The sequence below is a fragment of the Carlito syrichta genome, unplaced genomic scaffold, assembly GCF_000164805.1.
Source record: "Carlito syrichta isolate Samal-C Ts95f unplaced genomic scaffold, Tarsius_syrichta-2.0.1 Scaffold304465, whole genome shotgun sequence".
Lineage (NCBI taxonomy): Eukaryota > Metazoa > Chordata > Mammalia > Primates > Tarsiidae > Carlito > Carlito syrichta.
Window position 1 is genome coordinate 219,141 of NW_007248561.1, and position 16,579 is coordinate 235,719.

The window sequence follows — 16,579 nt, forward strand, 5'->3', positions numbered from 1 at the left end:
GGGTCTCGAACCCGCGGGCTCAGGCAATCCACTCACCTCGGCCTCCCGAAGGCGCGGGATGACAGGCTGAGCCACCGAGCCCAGCTGGGCTACGTTTCTTAGATTTCCCTACGGGTCCTGGTTCTCAGCCCCGGGAAGAAAGAAAAAAAACTCAACAAGACGTGGTTGCTGGAAGTCGGGATGGATTAGGGTTATTTTTTCCTACACACCTCCCCACACACATACACCGTATTTGGCACTATCCACACACAGAGCAGGAGATTCCACATTTCCTTTTACCTGCTTCAGGACCTGCAGGGTCCAGGGGTTTGTGTCTGACGGGAGGAAACTTCCTCACAGGAAGTCGAGTAAAGCAAGGGGCTGTTCCCTAGCAGCTTTCCAGCAGGAAGGGGCTCAGAGCAAAACAGATAGGAGTATGCCCCGCGGAGGGGAGCGTTCTCCTGAGCAGGCTCCCACTGGTTTGCCTGTGCAGGTGGTGTATCCAGGAACAGGTCTGGGGGTTTCCGACCCTTCGGGTCCCTATGCCATGACCACGCTGAGCGTCAAGCCGAGTCAGCGCTTCCAGCTGTCCGACTGGCACACCAACAGCTACCTGCTGTCCACCAACGCTGAGCAGCAGCGAGATGCTTCCCATCAGATCCGCCAGGAGGCCCGGGTCCTCCGCAATGAGACCAACAACCAGGTTAGGGGCAGGAGCTCAGTTGGGTGTGCAGAGGAATAGTCCCCAACCCTCTTAACCTGGCCCTGCCTCTTCCAGACCATTTGGGATGAACATGACAATAGAACTCGACTGGCAGAGAGGATCGATACAGTCAACCGGTGGAAGGAGATGCTGGACAAGTGTCTGATGGATTTGGATGCTGAGATCGATGTCCTGACACAGGCAGGGAGCTAGGGCTGGGTGCCAGGAGACTCTCTGCTGCAAAGACCTTCCCTCCTTCCCCATTTCTGGGCTAGGGATCTCTTGGTGGTGGTGGTGGGAGCATGAGCAGCATGTTCATCCGAGTCACTCACTGGCCCCTCTGCTAACGCGGGGATAAGTGCCACTTCCCCATGGGTGGCCCCACCAGCTTTCTGTGCCCCCTCTTTTCTAGATGAAAGAGTCAGCAGAGCAAAACCTGCAGGCCAAGAACCTGCCTCTGGATGTGGCCATTGAGTGTCTGACCCTGCGCGAGAGTCGGCGAGACATTGATGTGGTGAAGGACCCAGTGGAGAACGAGCTGCATAAAGAGGTGGAGGTCATTGAGGCCACCAGGAAGGCCTTGCAACAGAAGATTAGCCAGGCCTTTGAGCAGCTCTGGTAAGGGAGGGGCGGCTCTCTCGCATGTTCACAGGCACTTGAAGGCTTTGTGCCTTGAATGTGGAACACCAGTATTGTGGACAGTGAACAGCTGGCTCTTCTGCTACCTTTTGGCCCTCCTGTGCCCATGGCAAAAACCACTCATTGGCTGCAGCATTTTTCCACTGACTGGACACATTTTCAGAAAATGTCTCACACCCCTGCTCTAGGCAGCCAGTATCAATTGATTGGGAGCACGAGCATTGAAGCCCACTTGCCACCACCCCTAAGTACCTCACTGTGAGCGTGTACACGTGAGCCTTTGTGAACACAGGTGCATACCCCCGTGCAGCTGTGTGCCCCGTGCATGTGTACAAGCACTTGGGTGTCACTGTTTTTTGTCTCTGGAAAACACATCCAGCTGTGCTGGTCTTTGTCTCAGCTACAGCAGCAGTTCCACTGTCTTCTGCTGGCCAGAGTCAGCCTCCTCATCCTGGCATGACCCCTTAGTACACTGAGGCCTGTGTCTGGGGCCTTGTGGGATGGTTTCTGACTGTGTCTGTGCTTTCCCCAGCCTCCTGCAGGAAGTCCGGCAGCAGCTCAACTTCGACCACAGAGGCAAAATGGAGACGCTGGAGATCGACAGAGGCTGTCTCTCTCTCAACCTCAAGTCCCCAAACATCTCTCTGAAGATCAATCCCACACGTGTCCTGGATGGGTAAGAAGGGTTTTTGTCAGTCCCTCCTTCTCCCTCCTACCCGTGTGCCCTCCTGACCCCATATTCCCTCCCACCTGCAGCTCCACCACACTCCAGCAGTGGGATGACTTCAGTCAGTTCAACAAGGAGCGAGCAGAGGCCGAGATGAAAGCAGCCATGGAGCTGAGGGAGGCCACTGCCCTGACTATTGCGGAGGTGACTGACTGCAGTTCACCCATGGCCCACGTGTGCACTCAGCCCTTACCTTTTGTTCCCTGCTGACCACATGGCCCCCCTTCCCCTCACTTGAGCAACATCCTCAGATGGCCAAGAGCTTAGACCCTCCCTTCACTCTGCCTACTTCCTGTCCTACAGACCAACAACGAGCTCGAAGCCCAGAGGGTTGCAACGGAATTTGCCTTCAGGAAGCGGCTGCGGGAGATGGAGAAAGTATACAGTGAGCTCAAGTGGCAAGAGAAGAACGTGAGCTTCTCCTGGGGTCTGGACGAGGAGCCGCATGCCGGGCCAGGAGGCCCTGGATCTGGTGCCACATGGTGAGTCAGCTGGTGAAGACCAGTCACTCTGTCCCCTGCAGACCTTGGAGGAGATCGCCGAGCTGCAGGAGGACATCCGGCATTTGGAGGAGGATCTGCGCAGAAAGCTACTGAACTTGAAGCTATCCCACACCCGGCTAGAGGCCAGAACCTACCGGCCCAATGTAGAACTCTGCCGGGATCAGGTGCGAAGGTACCCCAGTGGGGGGCACGAGCCCCCACTGAGGTTTCCTCAGGATCATTCCCCAGCAAGGGAGCAAGGGCATGGACACAGGGCAGCACTCAGGCCCACGGGTGAAGGAAAGTATGCCTGAGCCGCCACTCCCAACCTGCCTATCTGTCTCCAGGCACAATATGGCCTCACAGACGAGGTTCACCAGTTAGAGGCAACCATTGCTGCCCTCAAGCAGAAGCTGGCACAAGCACAGTAGGTTTGGGGAGTGGGCAGGAGGGGCGGGGATACACTGTCCACTGATGGGGCCTCTTGCTGCCTGCTGGTTCATCTAGGCTTTGTCTTATTGCCTGAAGGCTGGGTACTGCCCAAACCTCCTATCTCATGGGGGGTGATGGGCTGTTAACGCCTCCTCCCCAGGGATGCGCTGGACGCCCTGGACAAGCACCTGGCCCGGCTACAGGCTGACATTGCCTGCAAGGCCAACTCCATGCTGTTGGACGCCAAGTGCATGGACACGCGACGCAAGCTGACGGTGCCTGCGGAGAAGTTTGTACCTGAGGTGGACACCTTCACACGTACCACAAACCGCACCCTGAGTCCACTCAAAAGCTGCCAGCTGGAGCTGGCCTAGCCTTGGAGGAGGAGGGCAGGAGGAGGGCTGGGGAGGACAAGGTTGGGTGGGAAATGGAAGCGGGACGAGAGAAGGAAGTTAATAAATGTGACGATTCTCAGGCCAGGATATTCTCTGCTACCCCTACATGCAGCCAGCAGGGAGGGGAAGGACTTCTAACTCACCCTCCTATGTGTGGAGGAACAAAAGTGGGGACATCGCACCCCCAGCTCTGCGTTTCAAATCTGATTCCTTCCCCTCCCTCCTTTCTTCCTCTCTGGGCTAGGCCAGCACCCCCTAGGCTCTAGCAGCACAGTCTCTACCTAGCCCTGCCACAGCTGGCCCCAGGCCTGCCCTTTTGGTGCCCAAGAGAGGTCCAGAGAGAACTAGGATCACTTGGTGGAGGTGGTCCAGGCCTGAGAGGGGACCAAGAGCTAGTGCTGCCACAGGAGTGGGGGGTGAGGAGTCAGGGGCTCTCGCGGAGGCGGGGGAGGCAGTGGTCTGGAGTAATCCAATGGTCGGGCTCAGTGCCCAGCCCTGGGAGATCCTTTACGGGCCTTCCCTGCAGGCTGAGGCTTTTACAAGTTGGGAGAAAGGGGCTCACAGCAGAAGCTGGCGAGGTCTGCGAGGCGCCGCGGCTCCGGACCGCTGGGTGGCGCTGTGGGCGGGGAGCGACGCGGAGGCTCCCCGCCACCGGAGCGCAGCGGGGCCGGGGACGAGGGAAACGGCAGCGGCGGCACCGGAAGTGGCGAGTGGCCTGCGCGCGGATGGCTGTGGCGGCGGTGGCGGCGATGACGGCGGCGGGCGGCGGCGGGGCCGGCGCGGCCCGCTCCCTCTCGCGCTTCCGCGGCTGCTTGGCCGGCGCGCTGCTCGGGGACTGCGTGGGCGCCGTCTACGAGGCCCACGACACCGTCGACCTGACGTCAGTGCTTCGTCACGTGCAGAGCCTGGAGCCGGACCCCGGCACGCCCGGGAGCGCGCGGACAGGTGGGCGGGGCCGGGCGCACGTGGACGCCCCGCCCGCGGGGACTCTCGGGGAAGGAGGCCGGAGGGGAGCAGGCTCCGGGCTGTGGACCAGGCGGGGGGGTGCGTGGCGATGAGGCTGCCGTGGGCTGGATGCCTCACACGCCACCGACTCGGCGTGTCCGAGCCCAAGCTCCGTCTTTACTTGTTCTCGCCCCGAGCGTTCCCCAACTCTGCTTGGCCACCCCGGCGTCTCAACCGAGCAAGCCGGGAGTCTGGGCAGCATCCTCCGGGGTTGCGCCCAGGCTAGTGTACACGTGGTCCTTCGACTGCCGATAAGCCCACCGTAAATGGAAGACATCCTAAATCGCAAGCGTGTTTTCAATCTACAGCGGGTTTGTCTGGACGTAGGCCCATAGTAAATCAAGGAGCTTACCGAATACATAGCTCTTTACACCATCTGAAAGTGGAAAGTTCTAAATTAGGCCATCGTAAGTCGAGGCCGTCTGTAGGATAGCCCTCGCTGACTTCCGGGAACCTAAATTCTTTGGAATCAGTACGCCACCAATCCGTTCTCCACACAACAGGGAGTGCCTTTCTCAAAGCATAAATCTGATCCCGTCCTCCTCGAATAAACCCTGCTGTGATTTCCCATTACCCTTAAGATAGAGCCAAATTCCCTAACGTGTTCTGCCCCGTCCGGACCCCTGCCTGTGTCTGCAATTTCTTTTTTCCTTTTTAATTTTTTTGTTTTGTTTTGTTTTTGAGTTGGAGTCTCACTCTGTCGCCCAGACTGGAGTGCAGTGGCCGCTCCCGGCCACGGCATCCTCGACCTGCTGGGCTCTGGCGATCCTTCCGCCTCAGCCTTCCAGGTAGCTGGAACTACAGGCGCCCAACTAATTTTTTGATTTATTGTAGTGATGAGGTCTCGCCAAGTTGCCCATGCGGGTCTCGATCCCGCGGGCTCAGGCAATCCTCTCACCTCAGCCTCCCAAAGTGCTGGGATTACAGTCAGCCACCGAGCCCGGCTCCTTTTTAATTTTTTAAGTTAGAGACGGGTCCTGCTGTGTTGCCCAAGCTGGTCTTGAACTCCTGGAGTCAGATGATCCTCCTGCCTTGGCCTCCCAAAGTGCTGAGATTACAGGCAGGAGGCGCTGCACCAGCCTGCGATTTCAACTTATACCACCCTTGGCCTTGTTTGTTCTTGGGTTTCTCACACCAAGCTTCCTGTAGACCGGACGTTTGCATGTGTTGTCCCTTGTCTATAAAACTAACTCCCCTTTTTCCTTCTCTTGTGTTGTCTGCTCTCAGTGCAGGTTTCAGCACAGGTAGCATGCAGCTCAGAGATCAGGCAGAGGATGTGCGTCTTCTTGGTGAATATGTAGAATAGTAAGAAGAAAATGCCATAATCAGAAACCTGGAGAACACTTGTATTCAAGAGGGCGGTAGAGGTGGAGGGAAGGAACCAGTTTGATAGAAAAGTAGAAGGGGGTATCAACAAAACCTGGGAAAAGAATTTCAAGATGAAGACACTGGTTACTGGTCATGCTGTAGAAGAGTTAAGTAGGGGGAAATTTGGACTTTCTAAGTCCAAATTAAGTTTGGGTTAGAAGGAAGTGCAAAATGAGAAAATAGTGTGCTTTGATATGAAGGGAAGGAGACAGATGAGCTACAGTTGAGAAGACAAGCTGAAAGGATGCTTCTTTTAATTTTATTTTAGTTTGATGTTAATGTAAGGAAAAAGTATGACTTAGGTTGAAAGATGTTTTAGGATCTTTTGGATGCAAGTGACAGAAAACCCAACTCAAAGTGACCAAAACAGAAAAAAAGGGGGGCGGGGAATGTATTGGCTACATAACAGGAAAGTCCAGAGGCAGGCGTGGCTTCCCACAGAGCTGATTCCTGGTGCTCAGACCATAGCCTCAATGCTCTGTTCCTCTCACTGTTCAGATCTGCTTTCTCTTTTTTTGAGTCTTTTTCACCCAGACTGGAGTGCAGTGGCACACTCATGGCCACTGCAGCCACTACTTGCTGGGCTCAGGTGATCCTTCCACCTCAGCCTTCCAAGTAACTGGAACCACAGGCATGTGCCACTATGCCCGGCTAATTTTTTAATGTATTTATTGTAGAGACGAGGTTTCACCATGTTATTCAGGCTGGTCTCAAACCCCAGAGCTCAGGCAATCTCTCACCTCCACCTCCCAAAGTGCTGGGATTACAGGCATGAGCCACTGTGCCAGGCTAAGATCTGCTTTCTTGGTGGACTTCATTCACCTATTTGATTCTTCCCATGGGGTAGCTCCCAGCAGGTCTCACCTCAGCAGCTCCAACAGAGGAAGTTTCTCTTTGTAGCATTCCCAACAAAAGTCCCACCTGAGTCCCATAGGCCTGACTGAGGTCATATGTCCATCCCTAAACAAGGCAATGGGGTGTGCTACACGCACCAGGTATGTGGTGTGTCTGCACACATGAGTAGGATGGGGAATGTTTTGGGAAAAACTCTCAAACCATGTTTTTTCCTTCGCTCTCACCACCACAATAATCAACAACACCTGTGGCCAAATGTGGGGATTTTCCTCACACTCCAAGCAGCGGACACCAGCTAGGTGTCCTCTAATTCAATTCCCACACTGTCTACCTGGAGACAGTGTCAGATCCCACAGGTTGAGGGCTCAGTCCCCAAAACTGCCCCCACCCTAGCCACTAGTTGTAGGTCTGGGCCTCCGGAACTTCTTATTAACCAGTTTCAAGTTGGGGTTCCCATGACCCCTCCCTTTGGATTCGATTAATTTGCTGGAGTGACTCACAGAACTCAGGGGAACACAGAGCTTCTGTGCCCTCCCCTGGTGTGCCACCCTCCAGGAACTTCCATGTATTCAGTCACCTGGAAGCTCTTCAAACCCTGAGTTTTGTTTTGTTTTTTTGAGTTAGAGCTGTACTCTGTTGTCCAGGCTGGAGTACAGTGGCACACTCATGGCTACCGCAGCCTCTGCCTGACAGGCTCAGGTGATCCTTCCACCCCAGCCTTCCAAGTAGCTGGAACTACAGGTGTGCACTACCACACCTGACTAATTTTTTTATTTATTGTAGAGATGAGGTCTTACCAAGTTGCCCAGGCTCATCTCAAACCCGTGGGCTCAGGCAATCCTCTCACCTTGGCATCCCAAAGTGCTGGGATTATAGGCGTGAGCCACCACGCCCGGCAAATCCTGGGTGTTTATGGAGATTTCATTACATAGGCATGATTGACAACCATGTAGAAATGTGATTGGACAAAAAGGGTATGATCTCATACTAATAGACTGAGTGGGGAAACCCAGCAAGGTCTAGTTTTTATTTGCTTGTTTATTTTTGAGACAAGATCTCACTGTCACCCATGTTGGAGTGCAGTGGCACGATCACAGCTTACCACAGCCTCAAACTCCTGGGCTCAAGCAGTCTAAGCTTCCCAAGTAGCTGGGACTACAGATGTGCACCACCATGCCCAGTTAATTGTTTTGATTTTTTTTTTTAATCAGAGTCTCACTCTGTCGCTCAGGCTGGAGTGCAGTGGCACGCTCATGGCCACCAAAGCCTGGACCTGCTGAGCTCGGATGATCCTTCCACCTCAGCCTTCCAAGTAACTGGAACTACAGGCATGTGCCAACACGCCCGGCTGATTTTTTTGAAACAAGATCTCACCATGTTGCTCAGACTGGTCCTCTCACCTCTGCCTCCCAAAGTGCTGGGATTACAGGCATGAGCCACTGTGCCTGGTGTTTTGATTTTTTTTTTTTTTTTGAGTTGGAGTCTCACTCTGTCACCCAGGCTGGAATGCAGTGGCATGCTCAGCCACTGCAGCCTTGACCTGCTGGGCTCAGGCGATCCTTCTGCCCTTCCAAGTAGCTGGAACTGTAGGCACACACCACCATGCCTGGCTGTTTTTTTGGGTATTTGTTTGTTTGTTTGTTTGTAGAAACGAGGTCTCGCTAAGTTGCCCAGGCTGGTCTTGAAACCCTGAGCTCAGGCAATCCTCTTGCCTCAGCCTACCAAAGTGCTGGGATTATAGGCTTGAGCCACTGCTCCTGGCTTGATTTTTTTTTTTTTTTTTTTGTAGAGACAGTTTTACTATGTTGCCAAGGTTGGTCTCAAACTCCTGGGCTCAAGCCATCCTCCCACCTCAGCCTTCCAAAGTGCTGGGATAACAGACATGAGACACCATGCCCAGCCATGGTCTCATTGTTCAGATTCTTCTTGGCCTCTTTATACAGCATTCCTTCCTCCAAAGTATGGGACAGGGCCCTCTCTGGAATGAGACCCACAGTCTGATTAGAGTCCTGCCTTGGGCAGATGAAAGAAAAACAGGAGAAGGTCAGAGAGAGAGATTCTGTTTCTTGAGGCCTTCTCCTGAGGCCTAAAGCACCCCAACATTACAACAAGGGCTATGAGAGTTCAGAGCCAGGAACCCTGGGTGAAAGTGTGTGTATGTATCTCATAATACCACTGGGAGCCTCTGGCATTGCCACAGGTGTGGTTAGTTCCGTGCCCTAAGTTACCTGGACTAAGAGTAGAGAGAGGTGGTTCCCTGGGGGAGAGCAACAAAAAGCAAATAGATACTGTCCCTTCACAGCAAGAGAGGTTGAGGATGCAGTAGAGAAGGGACAAAGAACCAACAAGGTTCCCGGGGATGGGGGTGGGCTTTACCTTGGACCAAAAAGGAGACTCACTCCCTGGGGGCCTCTGGGGAGCACAACTGTGGAGAAGGACCTCCTAAGAGTGAGCAGGGAAGGGGAGAGTGGGACTTGGGACTGGGATGTCTCGGGGGCCAGGGAAGCAGTAGCAATGCAACGATTGGAGGTTTCCTGGGGAGTCTGCTTCCTGTCCTGAAACCAGCTCTTCCTCACATAACCAATCCCCTTGCAGCCTGTATGAGAAATGACCAGTGGTGCTGTGATGGAAGCACTAGAACAGTCTTCACAGGGCTCAGAGGAAAAGGAGGTGGGAGGGGCACAACCCCAGCTGGAAAGCACTTGACCCTGCTCTAAAACTGGTTCTAAGGGCATGTGGGATGGGGGGCATTGGGATATAAGATGGCAAAGAAGGAAGGGGTTAGACTGGAAAGAACTTTGAAGGCCAAGACCATGGACCTCATCCTTTTTTTGTTGATTTTTTGAGTTGGTCTCACTCTGTTGCCCAGGCTGGAGTGCAGTGTCCCACCCACGGCCACCGCAGCCTTGGCCTGCTGGGCTCAGACGATCTTTGGAACTACAAACCCTCTAATTTTTTCAAAATTTTTGTAGAGATGAGGTCTCACCATGTTGCCCAGACTGGTGCCAAACTCCTAGGCTCAGGAAATCCTCTCTCCTCCACCTCCCCAAGTGCTTGGATTATAGGCGTGAACCACTGCACCCAGCCTGGACCTCATCCTGAAGGCAACAGTCAGCCATTCTGAGCAGGGGGCTGAGATGAGGAAAGTGATTCTCTGTTCTTAGGAGGAATTCTGAAGCTGCATTGAGAGGCTGCACTGGAGAGTGGGGAACGTGCAGAAGTTGTGAGAGGCTCTGCCTGTAGTCCAACAAGCAGGTCCTCTTAAGACTGTGATGGCAGCAGGAAGGACATGGTGACTAACTCAGAATAAAGAATTCCTGAAAATTCCGAGGCTGAAACCTAAGGCTCTTCAGAGCCAGGAAATGGCAGGAGTGAGAGGCTGGCTTCAGGTCACTTTAGATGTGGTGACTCCGAAAGATGAGCAGGAGGTCCTCACCCTGCGTCCTCTCCCTGCAGAAGCCTTGTACTATACAGACGACACAGCCATGGCCAGGGCCCTGGTGCAGTCCCTGCTTGCCAAGGAGGCCTTCGACGAGGTGGACATGGCTCATAGGTGAGGGGATGGTCCTGGGGGGAGGCAGGCCAGGTGGGCAGAGTCATTGCAGCCCTTGACCACAGGGATGACATCTGTGCATGCCCAGGATGCATCCTCGTCAGCAGGATCCTGTTCAGCTGATTCAGCTTCCCAAGCTAGAAATGACAGCGCAGGTGGTATGGGCTCCTTACGTCCCCAAGGCTCACTCTTTCCAAACCAGTCTAAATGTCCTCTCCCAACCATGACAGGCATCTTTTAAACCCCAATTCCCTCTCCCTTCTCTCCCTTAGGTTTGCTCAGGAGTACAAGAAAGACCCTGACAGGGGTTACGGTGCAGGAGTAATCACTGTCTTCAAGAAACTCCTGAACCCCAAGTGCCGCGATGTCTATGAGCCTGCCCGAGCACAGTTTAACGGGAAAGGCTCTTATGGCAATGGGGGTGCCATGCGGGTGGCTGGCATCCCCCTGGCCTATAGCAGCATCAAGGATGTGCAGAAGGTACCAAGGCGGGCTGGCTCCCGGGTTTTCCCCTCCTTTTTCTGCAGCAGGGGCTCTGTGACAGCAGGTTTCCTTCTCCCTAGTTTGCCCGGCTCTCGGCCCAGCTGACACATGCCTCCTCCCTGGGTTACAATGGCGCCATCTTGCAGGCCCTGGCTGTGCACTTGGCTTTGCAGGGTGAGTCGTCCAGTGAGCACTTTCTCGAGCAACTTCTGGACCACATGGAGGAGCTGGAGGGTGATGCCCAGTCTGTCTCGGATGCCAGGGAGTAAGTATGGGCTGGAGCTAGGGCTGGAGGTGTGTGGTGTGTCTGTGGGTGCACAGGTGGGCTGGGGGCCTCTGGCATTGCCACAAGCTGAACCCTTTCTTCTTTAATTGCAAACCCCAGGGAGGGGCAGGGAGAAACCTCACCACCTTTGTGTGCTTCAAGGCTCTCCGGGACCCAGAGTCCAAAACCACCTGCTCACTCCTTCCTCTCCCCGCTCTTGTCGGGGCACCTGTGCCTGGGAGTCAGCCTGCCCACATCCCTGCTTGCTCCCCTCTGCAGCCCCTTCTGCCTGCCCAGTCTCCCCCTCTAGCTCTGAGCGCCCTGAAATCTCTCCCCAACCCACAGGTTGGGCATGGAGGAGCGACCATACTCCAGCCGACTGAAGAAGATTGGAGAGCTTCTGGACCAGGACTCAGTGACCAGAGAGGAAGTGGTGTCCGAGCTAGGTGGGTGGACCTGCCTGTGATTTGTTTCCCCCACCTTTTACCCCACAGGGTCAGGCTTGGGCTCAGGAAGGGGAGGGGAGCACTGAGCCATGCCTACTGTCACACTTTTCCCTGGGCACACAGAAGCCACGCTCTATAGGGTCCTTGGCAGGATTGTGAGCTCAGCACCTTCGAGCTCAAAAGCTACAGCACCTTCAGTCTGGCAGATTTGTTCCTGGAAATGGCAGAGGGGCACAAAGTAGTATAGCTAATGTTGATAACAGGTGTTGATTTAGCTCATACTTGTACTGGGCCCTGTGCAGAACACTTTAGACATGAGCTCGCGTCATCCTCACAGCATCCCTGGGGGAGAGTTCCTAACTGATTCACTCTCCATACTGAGCAGGAATCCTAGCGATTAAAGAACTTTCCCAGTCACACAGCCTGTGTGGTTGGAGCCAGCATTTGGACCCAGGTGGTCTAACTACAGCCTGAGATCTTAATCACAGCCCTGCCTGAAACTGAGAGTGCCAACTTGTGGCAGATGGCAGGAAGCCTGGGGCCTGGGTACATCAAGCCCCTCTAACCCGGCTTCCCCACAGGGAATGGCATTGCTGCCTTTGAGTCAGTGCCCACCGCCATCTACTGCTTCCTGCGCTGCATGGAGCCTGACCCCGAGATCCCCACTGCCTTCAACAGCCTCCAAAGGACTCTCATCTATTCCATCTCCCTTGGTGGGGACACAGACACCATTGCCACCATGGCAGGGGCCATTGCTGGTGCCTACTATGGGATGGATCAGGTGCCAGAGAGCTGGCAGCAAAGCTGTGAGGGCTATGAGGAGACAGATGTCCTGGCCCAGAGCCTGCACCGGGTCTTCCAGAAAAGTCCATGAGGGCCATGGCTGCTGGGGCTCTGCTAGGTCCAGCGGAACCAACTACAGCTCAGATTGGAAACCCTGAGGTTCTGGGAGCTTGGCTCCCCTGCCTTGGTCTTCCTGCAGTGTGGGGCTGAGTGCACCAGTGGGGCTGGAGTCCCTTGTAGGGAGGTCATTGGAGCAGCGAGTGAGGGACTGGGGCCTCGCTGGTACTGGGTCTCTGGCTCACTGCAGAGCTGTGGAGTCCTCCCAGCCTTCAGTGAGACTGAGGGGCCAGGGCGGGTTTACTTTGGAGGGTACTTATGGCATTTTCTTTTATTATCTAGGATGTGGGGTTGGGGAGGTGGAAATGATCTGCAGTGGCATCATTTCTCCTTGTTGGGTTTTAGCCCACTTGCCAGCAAGCCTGTCTGACTGGGCACGGCCCCCGAGCAGCAGGTTATGTGGATGAAGGGACAGGCACTTGCACCCGGCTGATCGGGGTCACGCCTGGCTCTTAGCTGTCCTGGACTTGTTAACAGTTTCCAGTGGAAGTCAAGCAATAAAACAGTTTTTGGTGAATCCCGCCACTGTTTCCTATGTTGCTCTCTGCCCTGAATGGATTCCTGTCCCCTGGCAACTTGAGCTTCTCAAGTCTAGTGCCTCTCTGCTTGGGCTGCACTTTCCTGGGAGCTGGAATCCAAGGTGATGAACTGCTGTGTTGCCAGGCACATTCCTTTAGTTCTTCCAGTTGCCTGTGTGTTCAGCCAGGAAGGGCAGAGCCCGCACGGGTTGGTGGCTTTTCCTGCTGGAGATTACTTGCAGTGGCCCTGGCAGCTGGGCCAAGTGCTTTGCCAGAGGCAGTGGGCAGGAACAAGCCAGATTATTCTCATCTCAGAGCCTGACTTCCCCAAACAGGAGCTAGTCCCATCTGGGCCAGGAACAGGAAGGATACAGAGGGCCCTTCTGTCACCAGACTGCCAACCTTTGAGTGGAGACAGTATGTCGTCAGAGGTGCCCTGGATGGACTGAGTGCTGTGTGTTTGTATCTTGACGCCTAGTTGAAGGCTTTGCCTAGCCAGGAAGTTGTGCACAGCATCCTTTTTTTTTTTCCCCAGTCCGAGTCTCACTCTGTTGCCCAGGCTAGAGTGGTGTGGCACACTCATGGCCACCGTAGCCTCGACCTAGCTCAGGCAACCCTTCTGCCTCATCCTTCCGAGTAGCTGGAACTATAGGTGCACGCCACTATGCCTGGCTAATTTTATGATTTATTGTAGAGATGAGGTTTCGCCAAGTTGCCCAGTCTGCTGGCCTCGAGCTCCTGGGCTTAGGCAGTCCTCTTGCCTCTGCTTCCCAAAGTGCTGGGATTATAGGAGTGAGCCACCATGCCTGGTTAACATCTTTTTTTTTTTTTTTTTTTTTAAGTCAGAGTCTTACTCTCTTGCCCAGGATGAAGTGCAGTGGCATGCTCACGGCCACCACAGCCGTGGCCTACTGGGTTCAGGTGATCCTTCCACCTCAGTCTTCCAAGTAGCTGGAACTACAGGCACGTCCCACCGCACCCAGCTAATTTTTTGATTTATTGTAGAGATGAGGTCGCGCCAAGTTGCCCATGCTGGTTTCGAACTCCTGGGCTTAGGCAATCCTCTCACCTCAGCCTCCCAAAGTGCTGGAGTTATAGGTTTATAGGTATGAGCCACCTCACCTGGCCTTTTTTTTTTTCTTTTTTTTTTCTTTTTTTTTTTTTAGTACAAGGTCTTACTATGTTACCCAGACTGGTCTCAAACTCCTGGGCTCAAGCGATCCTCCTAACAAGTAGTTGGGACTAGCATCCATTTTGAAGAAAGGAAAATTGAAAGGAAGGGGAATCCTCCCTTCCAACTGCAGGAATATTCTCTGAGCATCCTTCCAGCCTCAGCAGATAGACAAGCATGCAGAGTCTGCAGCTGGCCTGAGGTTCCAGGACCATTGGGCAGGTCTGCTTTCAGCCAAGATGGTGTTCTGCCCAGCTACAGACTTTAGGACATGGATTGTTTCAGGTCCACTGCCTCAGTGCCCGGTGCCAAGGACAGATCTGTCACTGCTGAGCATGGCAGGCTGTGAGCAGGTGCTTTCTGCCCAGGATGGCTCCCCCAGCCCTGTTTTCTGCACTGAGCCTGGCACTAGCCTGGCCCTCAGGAACAAAGCTTTATGATTTCATTCATAATTTGTATCAGATGTTGAAACTTGACCTTGGGATCCTGAGCCAGCTGTCATGCTCCACTACCCCTGAGAGCTTGCAGGAATGTTCCAGTGAAGTTTGATCTGTCATCCTCAGCTCCAACCACTGCCTTCCTTTGGTTTCTTAAAATGCCTCTTCGCATTTGGTTGGTGTAGAGCCCCAGCAGCTTAGCAACACCAAACCTTTGTGACAGACACCCGGGCTGGGGAATGCACACACCTTGCAAGGGCACATGACCCCCAGAGAGCTCCCTGGATACCTTACAAAGCCCAGAGGCTTGAGATGCCTCCACTTCAATGCCAATTTCAGCACAGCACTGTTTTATACAACGGGTTTTATTGAGGTTGTGTCAATACAGTCAATACGGTTGTTTTGCTTATCAAAAAGAAGTCCCATTTTCTTTGATTCCCAAGTGCATTTTTCCCGAATCTTCTGTGACACAGGGCACATGATAAGTATGTAAAGAACTAAGCTTCCTATACCAAGTTAGAAATGAAATTACTAGTGGAAAACATTTAAACCTTAATCTTAAAAAAAATAGGAATCAATATAAAAATGCACAAGGTAATGTAGTTTTCATAGTTAAAATCTGGCATTGTTTACCAAAGCTAGTCAGTTAAGTGGACACCTGCAACTCAAATCCCATAAACATCTCAGAAACGCCAACCACCCCTCCCAGAGGGCTTCAGGAATGAGATTTGGCAGAAGCTCAGCTCTGAAACAGCTCTTTCTAGACTCCCTTGATACCTTCTCAGTCCCCTGGGCCCCCACTAGGAGATGACTAATTTCTGGCAATGGGAACCTGTCCTTCACATGTTCCAGTGGCTCTGACCCAGGGAAGGAGGAAGTTGAACAAAGGAACCCCACCAGCTATGGTCTTGAGACTCCTTGGTTGGTTCTCTTGGGTGATAGGGAGTAAAAAATCCACCATGAACCCTAGCTAAAACCTTTTCAAGTGTCACATGGGCAGATCTGGGTTTCCATTTCTCCCTTTGAAAGTTAAAGTGAAGCTGGGCTCGGTGGCTCAGCCTGTAATCCCGCACCTTGGGAGGCTGAGGTGAGTGGATTGCCTGAGCCCGCAGGTTCGAGACCTGCCTGGGCAACTTGGTGAGACCTGATCTCTACAATAAATCAAAAATCTAGCACGCGCCTGTAATTTCAGCTACTTGGAAGGCTGAGGCGGAAGGATCACCGGAGCCCCAGCAGGTCGCGGCCACTGCACTTCAGTCTGGGTGAAAGAGTGAGACTCCAACTCAAAAAAAAAAAAAAAGAAAGCTAAAGTGAGCAATTAAACAGCCTGCTTTGTTTGGAGAAGTTGTGGGCAGGGGAGGAGAACTGGCAGGGAGCTGAGGGAACCACAGCTTAGCTTAGCAAGTCAGAAGTCAGCAGTCACCCTCCATTTCAAACATGGACAGTCTGGATGGAGGTGGCCAGAATCCTAGCAGTGCAACAAGACCACATACTGAATGACCCAGGGCTGAGGACAAGGCCTCCAGCCACCGGGAAGGTAGCCATCCTCATGTGGGCAAGAATGTCCCCCAGCCCCTGCACTAATTAGCTTGATCCTCTCAGCCTGAACAAGGGGCTGAGGGCTTGGGAGGGGCATCCTGCCTGCTTCTTGCAGAGGAGCTCTGAGTGGGGAAAATGGCAGAAACGTCCAGAGCCAACTCATTCCAAAGGGGCCTGTTGGCACCCTTTCTCTCCGAGCCATAGCCTCCCGGGACCTAATCCTGCTTAGAACAGGAAATTGGAACCAGAGGGTGGAAGGAGAGGAAGCCCCCACAGATTAACCCCTCTAGTAGACACATACCCACCAGATGGCTCTTATTAAGGAAAAGCGAGTGGGGCCTTCCTCATCCCCCAGCTTGTGTGCACCTTGTTCAGAGGGCCAAGCAAGAGGCGCTCTACATTGGGGGTAGGGTGGCAAGGATCCCCTTACAATTCCACACGAGAAAATCAGCACCTCCCCGCAGGTGGAAGGGAAAAAGGGAGGAGTGCTCGTGTGTGCTAACGGCCAACCCTGCCTCCTACCACCATCTGTGCTAGACATTTCAGAGTTTGATCTTTCTGGCCTGTGACTGTCCCTCAGAGCCTGTGCATCGGCCTTCATGCTAAATGGAGCCAGAGCTGGTGGGGGCAGCCCAGGGAGGGGGATGAATGTGAAGAGCTGTGTCCTGCCCCAGATCCATGC

General features: G+C 53.7%; 2 protein-coding genes across 2 annotated transcripts; both read left to right on the plus strand.

Moving 5' to 3' along the window:
• Positions 1–476: 476 nt before the first annotated feature.
• Positions 477–3,444, plus strand: TEKT2 (tektin 2). The gene is made up of 9 exons (XM_008059968.1): positions 477–682; positions 758–883; positions 1,095–1,300; positions 1,854–1,997; positions 2,078–2,192; positions 2,352–2,459; positions 2,572–2,715; positions 2,878–2,957; positions 3,123–3,444. Exons 1-9 carry the CDS (start codon positions 527–529, stop codon positions 3,334–3,336), a joined length of 1,293 nt encoding a protein of 430 aa, XP_008058159.1. The 5' UTR covers positions 477–526; the 3' UTR covers positions 3,337–3,444.
• Positions 3,445–4,039: 595 nt separating this feature from the next.
• ADPRHL2 (ADP-ribosylhydrolase like 2) lies at positions 4,040–12,753 on the plus strand. The gene is made up of 6 exons (XM_008059970.1): positions 4,040–4,302; positions 10,042–10,138; positions 10,411–10,618; positions 10,702–10,886; positions 11,232–11,332; positions 11,914–12,753. The coding sequence occupies exons 1-6, from the start codon at positions 4,083–4,085 to the stop codon at positions 12,204–12,206; spliced, it is 1,104 nt and encodes a 367-aa protein (XP_008058161.1). The 5' UTR covers positions 4,040–4,082; the 3' UTR covers positions 12,207–12,753.
• The last annotated feature ends 3,826 nt before the right edge of the window (positions 12,754–16,579 follow it).

Excerpts from the sequence above, each read along its gene's own strand:
- TEKT2 (XM_008059968.1), top strand. The coding sequence starts at position 527 with ATGACCACGCTGAGCGTCAAGCCGAGTCAGCGCTTCCAGCTGTCCGAC. Across the intron at positions 683-757 it reads GCAATGAGACCAACAACCAG|ACCATTTGGGATGAACATGA; the intron begins GTTAGGGGCAGG and ends TGCCTCTTCCAG. Across the intron at positions 2,716-2,877 it reads TAGAACTCTGCCGGGATCAG|GCACAATATGGCCTCACAGA; the intron begins GTGCGAAGGTAC and ends ATCTGTCTCCAG.
- ADPRHL2 (XM_008059970.1), top strand. The coding sequence starts at position 4,083 with ATGGCTGTGGCGGCGGTGGCGGCGATGACGGCGGCGGGCGGCGGCGGG. Across the intron at positions 10,139-10,410 it reads GAGGTGGACATGGCTCATAG|GTTTGCTCAGGAGTACAAGA; the intron begins GTGAGGGGATGG and ends TCTCTCCCTTAG. Across the intron at positions 11,333-11,913 it reads GGAAGTGGTGTCCGAGCTAG|GGAATGGCATTGCTGCCTTT; the intron begins GTGGGTGGACCT and ends GCTTCCCCACAG.